General features: G+C 44.1%; 1 protein-coding gene across 1 annotated transcript in view; it reads right to left on the bottom strand.

Annotated features, from left to right (window-relative positions):
* SYN3 (synapsin III) overlaps positions 1 to 12,362 on the bottom strand; it is a 205,748-nt gene that overhangs the window by 177,530 nt on the left and 15,856 nt on the right. Inside the window, exon 2 of the mRNA XM_009684358.2 lies at positions 7,043 to 7,547. Coding sequence (XP_009682653.2) covers positions 7,043 to 7,359 — 317 coding nt within the window. The 5' untranslated portion in view covers positions 7,360 to 7,547. The remainder of the gene's footprint in view (positions 1 to 7,042; positions 7,548 to 12,362) is intronic.

The following is a 12,362-nucleotide window of genomic DNA, read 5'->3' as shown; positions in this document are numbered from 1 at the left end:
CACTTTGCCACGAACATCACAAAAATATCTGCTATGGCCCTGGGATGTAGTATAGTTACACTCAGCCCTGTTTCTCCCCAGGGCTAGATTAGTCTGATCATGGTGCTATCACCACCTTGCTTGCTGGGGCTACCTAATCCAGAACCAGCTCAGATGTGTTGCAGATATGTCCTCAGTACCTGAGGTCAGATGGTGAGTCCGTGGGAACAGATCTCCTTTGTTCTCTTCTCGTAACAACCACAAGACCAAACCTGCTCCAATTACTGTAAAACCACTCCTGAGGCATTATTAGTTACAGGATTGCACCAACAAAAGAAATGTCTCTGTCTCCTCTCCTGAAGGGGTTTGTATTGGGCCTGTGATGGCAGTGTTTTTTTTTTTTTGAATAAAGGAAATACCTGTGGTGAAGTCCTTTATGAGGGTCCTAGGTCCCACCTTACAGAGCTGGAAGGACTTTCTTGGACTGAATGCACACAAAATGGGAAACTTTGGGGCAGGAAGGGAGAAGGGTTTTTAAAAACTTCATTTGTGAGTCCTCCCTTTCTTTCAGGGCTAAAAGTTGATGGATGGAACCAAAGGTCTATTTTCAGAGGAGACCTGGTTTGGCAAAGCACTAGCAGTTTAATGATTGCAGATGCACAGCCATTCAGGCTCCTGTTTCTATTGAAAGAACTGCAGAGTCCCACATAATACCTGCCTCCCGGCATCTCGGAGGCTGTTCTCCTTCCTGCATCACCTCCTGCTAATGAAACAGCGATAATCAAAGTGATTCCTCAAGAGAAGAAGCACTAGTTAGTGAAATGCTATTGCTTTGAGGCATTGCTTTTTGTGTTTCCCCGAGGTGTCAGGACAGGAAGGGCACTTTGCTGTAGGTCTGATTTCCTCCCAGTCTGCGCTCTCAAGGGCCAATGTCGCAGTGACATTCCTCCTCACCACAAAGAGCTTGGGGGGGTGGAGGTGGTTCTTTAAGTCAGCTTTAGAGCCATGGTACAACATGAGGCTGCAATTTTATTTTGCGTATTATTCAAAATAGTACATTGCTGGAACGTTTCCATGTTGCTAAATCTAGATAGTATGGCCTGGAGCTGTTTGCAAGAGGTATCATTTTGTTGAGGATTGTGCAATATTTTATTCCAGTTACTCTTTCGAATGGAAGCCCACTGCTAACCTTTCTGAACCTTAGGAGCAAGGGAACCAGGCTAACTCGAACCAACGCTGAGGCAAGGTTGTTGATTTTCATACAAAAATAATCTGGCTCAATCCTTGAGAAATACATCTGAGTTTTTTTTTTTTTTTTGTAATATGTACAGGACTAGGCAGGACATTCTGAGGTTAAATTCTATGCATTTATAGGAACACTGGTAAAGTAATTAAGGTCCCAGATTTGTCTTGCATTAGCATATTTATAACCTGGTGGAGAATGTTTTCCATATTGCTTGTGTCTATTTTTGTAATGATACTAATCCTTTACATTTCTGTATCACCTTTCATTCAGGACTAGATCCCAAGTTGCTTTACATATGCAGGACAAAAATACAGACAGACATGATGGTGATATACATAAAACAGATTGAAGAGCTATGTCATAAATGCAATTTACTGAACACCTTTGATAACCTTACCTCCTTTTTACCCCTATTCCTGCATGTTAGGGAATACTGCTAATTTCCAAAACCTTTATGCTGCTTCTAAGCACCTTTTTGTTTTATGTATACACATCCACCTCACTTAACACAAATGTGCCTCCTTTTTCCCCAGAATGGAACTTTGTCCCCATGTCACAGAAATACTCAGTCCTTGGTAAACATAGTCAAATAACAAAAACGTAAGTTTTTAAGATAGGTTTTTAAAAACATATATTTCACTTGTAAGTTTTCCAAATTAAAGCTGCAAAATCACAACAGAATTTGTGAAACCTAAGAATGTCACCTCTGTATAATAAAAGCTAATTCATAATTATTTATTGTCTGTTGTCACCACGTTAGATGGTTTTGGTCTTCTTATCAGAAAATACAGATAAAACTTTGCATTCTGACCTGCAAATTCCTGAGGTCATATTTGAAGTATCCACTCTGGATAATGAAGTTCAAATCCAAAAGCTAGTCAGTCACTTCCCATTATATTTCAATGAGCTATGTACAGAAATATCCCTCTGAATGTGAGCCTTAGTAAACCATCTTAAGCCTGCTGAAAGTATGAAATTACTTATGACATTTGCAGAATATTTCTGAAAAGCAATTCTTTGCAAAAAAGTAGGGTTTAGAAAGCTCCAAATTAGTGAAATTCAATATTATACTGTTATTATTTGACCAGATACATTTTTGGACAAATACATCTTTAAGGCTCAATACTGTCATGTACTATCAGAAGTAAAAATGGTTTTATTTTAATAAAAAAGAGTTAATAATTTCCTCCCTGTAATGAAACATGATAATCCTGTAAGGTCACTCCATAATTAGACCTAAATTATGACTTTATTATTACACAAAGAAGTATTTTGTGCATTTTTAGGAGGATTTTATTCAGTATTAATCATATTTTTTCCTCTTTCTTCACTTCCAAGACTGTTGGAGACACTATTCACACAGCTTTAGCTATAAAGTAAATGGGAAAACAGCAGTGCAATTTTCTCTCTCTTAAAATATCCATAGTGGCTTTTTTCTGTGAAACATGGCACAGCCTTAGTAGAACTGCAGCGCATGGGGCACATGTATTTTGTGTAAGATAGCTTATAACACTGATAGCACTTGAAAGGACCTGGAATTTGGCAAAATACACCAATGGCTCTGAAAAGTGATACGAGATATTTAGCAAATGCAACTATGTCAGAGCTTTGTTGTTCTGTCTGATCCAAAAAGCAATGCTTTTAGCATGTGTTGTTAATGGGAGCCTTAGCTATGTGTGCTCACTTCCCAAATAAGCAGTTTAAACCTGACGCATTAGGCTAGAAAGCCGAGTGCTTTTGCAGATGATGGGGGTTAACAATTCACAGCTCTAAATCCTGTTTGATCTGCTGAGAAATTCAGTCCAGCAAGAGCATGATTTGACTTAATAGAGCTTAATAATGCCAGCGGTGGGATGTTTTCCTCCTGGATGAGGTCAGGGTGCTGGAGCCAGCTGCTCTGCTGTTACATGGAGTTCTGCCATCCCCTGTCCTGTGGTCCCGTTCCCTTTCGCTGTGTGTTTGCATGCATGCCCGAGTGTGTGTGCACATGCACGTGTGTGTATATACGCGTGTCTGAACTCTCATTTTCTGGCAGCCGCTGCAGGTGTGTTGTGGATTCATTTTTAGAAGTCTCTAAACGCATTTCTCCCCAGGGCACAGATACTCCGGCAGTGGCTGCTTGCCTGGCCCACAAGGTCTCACCTCGGCCTCCACATGGAGGCCGCTCAGCTGAGATATGCACGACTAATGACAGAAGAGAGACAGAGCTTTTCTCTAACGTGCGGATGCACTGATATATTCACTTCTGCAGGCTGCTGGTCAAAGCCAAGAGAACGAAGGAGCTGTACAGATAGTGTTTTCCTCTTATGCACATCCTATATGTGGCAGATTAACTGTATGCTTCCTTTCAATGTGCTAGAGCAGGGTCTTGGAGAAAGATGGAAAATTTGTCAAATATTGCTACTTTAACAGAACGCTGGGTCAGTTCCTTTGCTTTTAATAGAATGTACCTTTCTTTTACTGCTGCTAATGCAGAAAGCAGCTGATTATATTCTGTTGGGCTCACATTATTTTCATGGTATTTTGTTTTTGGAATAAATCAGAGCATACTATATGTCAGGAGCAGTAAGGATTTTACAGAGGAAGACAGGCCATGGGTTCCCATGGGTGCTCTTCACTTCCTCCAGATCTCTGAGAGAAGCTGAATGCTATACTGTACTATCAGCAGACCAAGTAGTTCCTTAAAGTGACAAATGGCAATCCTTTCTATTTTTAAAGTGCGTTCAACATACACTTTCCTATTTAGGTTGCAAGATCTTTTCGTCCTGTACTTGTGCAACACCTAGTCCTAATCCATAACTGCAGCTCTTCGTCCCTGCTGTAATACAAACAGCGATGATAAATTCATGTTTGGCTTGGCAATATTGCTACAGTTTCCAATTATGAGAAAGTGTTTTCATTTACAAAAGAGAAATCGAACGGCAGATTGCACTGTCTCTCACTCTTCCTGTCTGTGAGAAGTTACTCCTTGTTGCAAACGCTGTGTAACTTGTTATGGGAAGAGTTGTGGAAGCCTTCCTCTTAAAATAAATGTAGTTCTTCAGTTGTTATTTCTTGGGCATCTTTTATAGCCAAGTTAACTATTTCAAAAAGAGAAGGAAAGAGACCTTTCTTAAAAACCAAACACAGAAGATTCAGAAGCAGCAAGAACCATGGTGGGCAGAGGTGAAATGCATTGTAAATATGATGCCTCTTCCAAAGCTAAAATCAACAGCACAGAAGTAACAACTGGCTATTGTTCACACCCCAAAGTCTGGAACTTTTTCTATAGTTGAGGGAATGGGGACAGCCAGAATCCCCAGATAATCGGCTTTTTTAGATGTGCTTTCAGAAAGCAAACACTGCTACCATTGACTTCAGACTGATCAGCCTGAGCTCACATAACATGCTGGCTGAGACCAAAAAGACAACTAGTAATACTCAGAAGTATCTCATCCAGAATTAACATCCATGGAGCCACTGCTCTTTTCTAGTGTTGCTGTCCACGGCCCGGTGAGGTTCCTGGAGACATGTGAATCAACGGCAAGTAGCACTCCTTGCCCACTGGAATGGTTGCACAGGTACATTTTCCCACATGTTACTTTAAGGTTGCGAATGTTTCTAGCCTAAGCATACGTTTTCATCCATGCTACTCAGAGCCATGGGAATCTGCGGTAAACAAGGGTTAGCAATGTTATTTTCTTGTTTTTTTGTGTCATACATGTGTGATGACACTGTTGTGAATGTGAACACTGATTTTGTTCAGTGCCCTCAGAATATTAGACACAGAAAGAAAGCAGGGAGCCTTTGCAAACAGTATTATTTAATATTTGCAAGTCTTTGGATGGAGGCAGAGAGCTGGGAGAAATGAGAAGGGTCCCACAGCACATGTAGAAACTACTGAGTTACAGACAGGAGAGAGATAGCCAAGACAGCAGGATGCGCCGAGTGCTTACACACAAGTTGAGGAGTTAAGACAGCATGAAAAGCCATACCTTGTCTTTATATCTCCCAGCTGCTGTTCCTTGGGCAAACTCAGTTCACAGACCAAGTCTGCAGCAGCTGGGACATATAAAGGCAGGGATTTAAATGCAGCATGAATCTCAAACCATGGAAGCACTGCAATAAACTCCAACCCCCTCCTAGTCCTCTCCCCTGTCCAGACTCCCTTCAGCCACCATTAATCTCAAGGAAAAACTAGATTGGCCTTTGACCGAGTGTGTTCCTCTCTGATCACAGTGTTTGGTCTAAGCAGTGCTGGCTAAGCCCCAGATGCTAGAGCTGTACATTGGAGGCACTCCCATTCCCAGCAGGAGGATGCTATGTTAAGGGACTGCCACCTGGCAGCATCTTCAAGGAACTGCAAAAAAGCTAAGCAGAGATGGAGGTCAGTGAGCACCTGACTGCTGTAAGACTTGCAGGTGTACCCCGGAAAGAGAGAACAGGGTGTTTAAGCCAGGGGAAGCACCAGTGCCAGATCGGTGTGGGAGACTGAGCAATCTCACATAAGACGCTGCTACTTTGGTGAAAGGCACTAGGCTGATGAAATATTTGATGTGATGACCATCTTACGAGGGACTTTCCCATTCACTTAAAAAATTGATACTCCTTTCAGAGAAATCCCACTGTTTTCCCTCTTGTATTTCAAGCTGGCTGAAGAAGACTGACTTATCTGTATGCTGTCACCACCTCTTGGTGCTAAGAGAAGGGAGCAAAGCAGAGTGCAGGACTCTTGCCTTGTGAAGATACCCCCAGGGACCCAGGAGGCAGGTCCCATCTTGTTCCCAGTCTCCTGGGAAAGCAGAGATGACCAAAGATGACCACTTTATTGAAGAGTGGAGTGGAATGAAAATAAAATTATCATCTCCCTTAGCCATGACCTAGTAACCCCCCTTTCTTTCACTTTGACAAATCTTCAGTATGTTCCCCTTGCCGGTACTACCCTTTCCATTTTGCTGAATTCAGAGGGCCAGTGACAATTTTGCACAAACTGGCAGATTAAACACAGCATCTTCTAAGCACACGCTCTGGGTTTTCACCAAAATAGTTCTTTTGGCCAGCTTGGGTCAAGCTCTCGAGACCAGCTGACTTTGAAAGGGAGCATGCTGCAAACAGTAGGCCACTTCTACATTGCATAAAACTTCAGTTGTCCTACAGCACTTTTGGAAAGAGTCCTCTGCTGTCAAATCTCACAACAAACAAACTTCCAAACTTCTATTTCTAAACAGAGAGGTGTTCAAACAAAACAAACTTGAGGCTTAGTTGAGCCCCAGAGGCTTTTGCCAATAGCAAAAGTTGAAGGGCTCATGCTCAGCTCATGAGCTCAAGTCATTATTATTATTAGTGATGTAAGGCTTGGGTTATTTTTCATGAATTTGTGTATGAATTTGCTTACTGGGAAAAGTTCAAGAGAAAGAGAGCTGGAGAGAAGAGTCCCTTTTCATTTACAGAGTCAACATAGACAGTAGATCATGCCCCTCCATGAACTCCTGAAGCATGTCATTAACACACCTTGAGTCTAAGATCCCTTAGGACTGTTGCTAGATGTGACAGCACAGCTAAGTCTGCTGAGCCACAGATGCTCTGTGTATGCTCATATACATATGAGGCTGCCAAGGAGTTTGCCAATCTGTACCAAACAGATATTTTTCCAGCAAGATCATACCTCCTCTGCCATTTACACAGATCACTGGACAGACAGCAGTCTGGGGCCAGAGCTAGTGACCTAGATGTGAAAGTGTTTGTGTATCCCCCTAGAGATGCCCTGTGCCTCCCAACCCCTCTCCTCCCCTAAACTTGGTGGAGGCGAAGGCAGCAGGTAGGACTGTGTTGACTTACCAGTCTGTGTGTGCATCATCGATCACCAAGAGGATCTTGGGTTTCTGGGCCACAGGTGGTGCGGAGCTGGCCGAGTGATCAATTAGTCCTGCGGCTGCTTGTGTGGTTTGTTTCATGGCGCTAGAGATGGAGCTGAAGATGCTGGTGCCCGGAGAGGAAGAGTGGGATGGCTGTGGTGGCTGCGGATGCTTTCTCTCCATGGCAGGAGAAACTGGAGAGCTAGTGGAGTTGTCAGGGCGTTGCAGGTCCATCATGTAGCCATTGGGCAAATTAGCCACAAAACTACTGTCTGAGAGACGCCTTCGGAGGAAATTCATCGTTGAAGTGTTGTGTGGAAGCCTTCTCAGCAAGAGCAAGACTAAATAACAGTGTCGCTAATCCAGAGGAATACGTCTGCGTGCGTGGTGCCTGGAGGATACTTCCCTGTAGTCCGGGCAGACAGGCAGCCCTTGAAATCCTACTGGAGAAATACACCTTTGTTTTTCAGATATATTTTCTTTCTCTCCTGTGGAAGGACAATCAAAGACATATGTGTGAGGTACACACTCTGAGTTTTACATAAGAAAAACTCTCTGGGCCATTTCAATGGGCATCTTTATGACCAAAGCTGATTTGTATGCAGTATGCTACAGTGGTATAGTCATAGAGATAGAACAAAGTAGGTTTCATGGTTTTCACTTGTCCCAAAACATTGCCTAGCTGGGGCTGACTAGCTTACACTAGCTTAGAGGCTAACAATTCAAAGTAAGTGCAAAGAAGTTTCCAGCATGCTTACGGCCATTTCTATAACTGTTCACCATGAGGAAATAAAAACTATTCTGATTGTAAAGGATAATTTTAAAAAGGAGCACAAACCCAACTTATTTCTGATATTACGTATGTTATTTCTAACACACACAATATGCTCGCTACAGAATAACTAGCTGATGGTCCAATTGGCTAAAAAGATGCATCATCTTTTGCAGCCTTGTGAGCAAGACTCAGCATTTAAGAAGCAAACATCTTAAGCTGAAACAGCACATAAAAACAACTAGTGGAAAAGTCCTCCTACATGTCTTGATCAAGTCCAGTGAAAGCTTCAAACTACTCGTTTCTGCACCTGCTGTTTTCTATGCTCAGAATTAGATTTGGAGCCAGATACACACTGGTGGCTGCTAGACTTATCAGACTACCTGATTTTACAGGTTTGGCTGTCTAGCTTTTACGTTTTTTTTTTTTTTTTTAGAATCAAGGTTGAACACTAAGTTTTTCACCATTTAGATAATCTCACAGAATTAGTATAGCTACTTTTTTTTTTGTTTCGCATCTGTAGACACAGAGCTCAGCAGGGACATTTCTACAGTAGTTCCCCAAGACTCTTTCTTGTCTGAGACAGCCTTTGGGTCTTGACCAGAGGCTGGTTGATGGGACTTAGGAGAGAAAAAAAAAGAAGTAGAAACATATTGCTGGTAAAACACAAATGTTTTTCAAGGCAGACATAGCATGGAATAACAAAATTAAGAATTATCCCGTACATCAAGTGAGACTAGTCACACGAATTCCTGGTATCATAGATAAATCATGCCCTGACACCCTCTTAAATCTTCTTGAATGAACCTCTACATATGCTAGGCCTCCTTGCCTTGACTGCCTGGTGTGGGATCCCTCACTGCTCATTTGCCCTAGGTCTGCAATTGCCTCCTGTCAGCAGGAAATTCTCTTTTCCCAGTCGGTCCAGAAGAGCTTGGCTTCTGGAGCTATGGCTGGGAGTTCATACAGCAACCAAATAACTTTCCTAAAACAGAGTGCCATTTAATTTTGACAGCAGGGATTTACAAAGCTTTTGAGACAAAGGTCTCAGACTGGTCTACATAGGTATCTCTTTTAGCTCCCTAAAGCCTTAGGAGGGCTCAAACAAGCCTGGCCAGAGGGAGTGAGCTACAAACAGCCCCTTGGCACATGTTCCCCAAATCTTGTCATCCATCACCTCCCTGACCCGGTGGGTACCAGAGCAGCCTGGTGCAGAGGACTCCCTGCTGAAGTTGCTAGCACATCTGCTTATTAGAACGATTTTTCTTTTGATTCCCAGCCCTGGCAGTGATAGTCCTCTAACTTTGCCAAAGCCTGGAGTTAGTCTTTTCCCAGAGAATAGCTGAGGAAATCTTTAATGACTTCCTGCCACATTTACAGCAGATAACGTATCTTGAGGCATTGTGCTGACTTCCTGCCCGGTCTGGAGAGCTCTGCAACTGAACAAAATCAGCAAACGCACAAACCAGTAAGCATCTGAGTAGCCATTTTTAGCTGTGCAGCAACTCTTCCAAAAAGCAAGTAGCATTATCCATGAGTTACGAGCCAGCTACTCATCTCATAAATATAGCACTTGGCCTACTTGTGCCCTAACACCATGGTAACCACAAGCACCAGTGGTGGTACAAACACTGGGTGCAGAGCCATCCACTGTTACCTGTCTGGGATGCCCAGAGTGGCAGAGCCTACAAAGACTTCGAGGGACTTATATACCACTGACTCAGTGAAAAGGTACAACACTGTTCTCTACTACTGTCCTCGACTGTGTTTTCCCACTTGCATAACACAAATAAGAACCACTTCCCTCACTTTAATGACAGTGCACGCAGGAATAGGTCTTGTCCTGGTTAGGAGGGGCATCTAAGAGATCTGTGTACCGTCAGAATGGCTCCAAATGCCTGTCCAATTACACTGTACAATAATTAGATATGCTCCGTTGGAGTACCTTGGCATTAGCTGGCAAGGGGTGGGATATAAGAATGATTCTGGCACCAGTACCAAAAAGAGCCATTTTAGCACTGCATGCCTGTCCCTGGCATGCTTTGCGGAGCTTCCCTAGAGAGGTGCTGATTGCTGCTGTGGCAGCTCGCAGCCACGGGAGGGAACCTGGGCCCAGCTCTACAGGCAAGCCAAGGCAGTTTTCACAAGCCTGCAGCTCTGGGAGACGCAGTCCAGCAGGACTTTCAACACTTTGGAAAGCATTTCTCCCCCAGTACTCAGTGCTTGCTGAGCTGTTTCCTCCCTTGTGAGCTTTTCACTTTCTGAAAGAATATAGGCTCCTCGCAATGCAGCAGCAAGCTACAGTGAAATGATGGACAATCGGGTCTTTTCTCCTGTGCTTTGCACTACAGAAGAACAGCACGGAGGTCTGCGCGTGGGGCATCACAGAGCAGGGAAGGGCTGGAGTAGCCTGAACAGCGTCTAGAAGGCGTGGCTGGGCTCCTCTGCTGCAAGGCTTCCCAAATTGCGCCCTTCAGGGCACAATTTGCAATAAACAGCTTTTCATATTTACCACAAGGCCATGACCACTAGCCTCCTAGACCCTTTTAAACAGCAATATTTACAGTGCCCCGTCATTTTTTCCACCAGCAGTGTGGTAGTGAAACGTTGCCCAGGAGACACTGAGAGCTGGCAAAACTCTCTCGTCCAGAGAGTTTGGGACGCGTTGCTGAGGCTGGCCTTTCCCTCTGCAGGCTAGCACTGCCTCTGCTTGCTGCAAAGACTGGGCTTCGTGCCCTTGGCTCAGGCAGGAAGGATAGAAAACCCAAGCAACTGATGTCATGGGGAAATCTCCCTCCGCAAACATGCGCAGGGTGAATTCCACAGGATGCCACTGCTGCTGCAGAGAGTAACGCCTGGCTCTGCTCGGGGATGGGAGGGTAGCAAACCCGCCGTGAACTTCAGCTTTAGGTCTGTCAAAGCGATGACAGGACTGTCTTCCTTTCATTACATATATTTTCCTAATGAGCTGGGTAATGTAATTAAAATAGAGTCCCTTTTTTAAAAATTAAGTTATCGGTGGCTTAAGCCATACTGATTTATTGATTGCCATGAGCGGTGCCACAAAGGACATCATCTCTGCAGTGGGAGCAGTGTAAACTGTCATCAGATTTATTTTTTTTACTGGAAAACGTCAGAGTCTGCGTCTGCATCATGCACAGTCTTCATATTTCCCTTTTAAGCAATAAACATTTGCACAAAGGCACCGGTTTGGTAGAGTAGGACTTCTTTTTTACAGTGTATTCCCACTGCTTGAAAATCCCCGTGGAACTCATCACAGCTCAGCACTTGGGAGAGAAACTGGGCCAAATCTGGCTCTGTGCAACTCCCGCAACATAGCGTATCTCTCTCGTATACAGCACTGCATCCAGCCGGTATACATGCAGATCGTCCTCTGGCAGAGAAGCGTGGGTCTAACTTCAACAGCACCAGGAGCCAATACCTCTTTCAGAAGCCCTAAAAATCTGCCAAGTGGTGTTTTACCTCTGCCTAAGGCTCCAGTGCTGCAGTAGGGAGCTGCTGCCCCTATGTACATCAGCGTCTTGCTATGGCTCACACAGAGACGAGCCACTGACTTACCACTGTGACAGGCACAAACCTACCTGCAGGAAGGCCTGTAACGCCACTGCGGATGCTAAACCACAGCCCATGGGCTGTTTCCATGCAAGGCAGCCGCTCTTTTAGGGTTCCCAAAGCTGCAATACAGCAGCTGCCCTCCTACTATGCAGGAGTAACTTGTTGCTGTGTGAGAAAGCAGCTCCCAAAAACTAGCTGGGAAAGCATATTTCAGGATGGGGAACTAATAAATAAGGCATGGGAAAATAAGTGAGTCCTGAAGAAAGACAGTAGGCAAGAGAGGGGGAGAAGAGGAGGAGAAGGCACAAAGAGAAAGGGAGGAAGTAAGTGGGGATCAGCTTAACCAAAAGACATCAAGGAAAAACATGGAAATCCCCATGATGAGGACACAGTAAGGGAACCAAAAGGAAATGATGTGATCAACTGAATGAAACAAGAGCGAGGTCAATCAGACCTGACCTTGAAAACAATAGCAAAGAGGCTGGCACCGTCAGCCCCTTACTAACACGCAGTTAAACTTCCTGGCTGATTTTTTGGGAAGGGCAACAAGGGTAAGCAATCTGCTCCCTCGGCACGTTGACAGCAGCCAGGCACCTAACCGCTTTTTCTCAGGATATACTCCAGAGAGATCCAACTTATCTCAAAAAGCCTGTTGACATGTGTTGGAAAACAAGAACAAAACATTCACTTAAACCTCTTGCCATCCCCCCGGATTACTTTCTAATGTGTGCTAGCATCCAGAGGGAACGGAAGTCAATTGGCTGATAACAGCTACGTGTGTGTTTAGATTTCCCCAGAGCTTTTTATGTATGCCGTCAGGTAATGAGCTGACACGGCTACGTCAGCCTGCATCTGGTTCCCTGCTCCTGACAGCCTCGACCGAGCTATGCTGGGAGCAGCAAGACTTAAAACCCAAAGTAGATGTCAACAGTGGAGATTATCCTCTCACCTCTCT

Source organism: Struthio camelus, chromosome 1 (genome assembly GCF_040807025.1).
Source record: "Struthio camelus isolate bStrCam1 chromosome 1, bStrCam1.hap1, whole genome shotgun sequence".
Taxonomy (NCBI): Eukaryota; Metazoa; Chordata; class Aves; order Struthioniformes; family Struthionidae; genus Struthio; species Struthio camelus.
The sequence above is the reverse complement of the archived record's forward strand: the minus strand, read 5'-3'. Positions and strand labels throughout refer to the sequence as shown.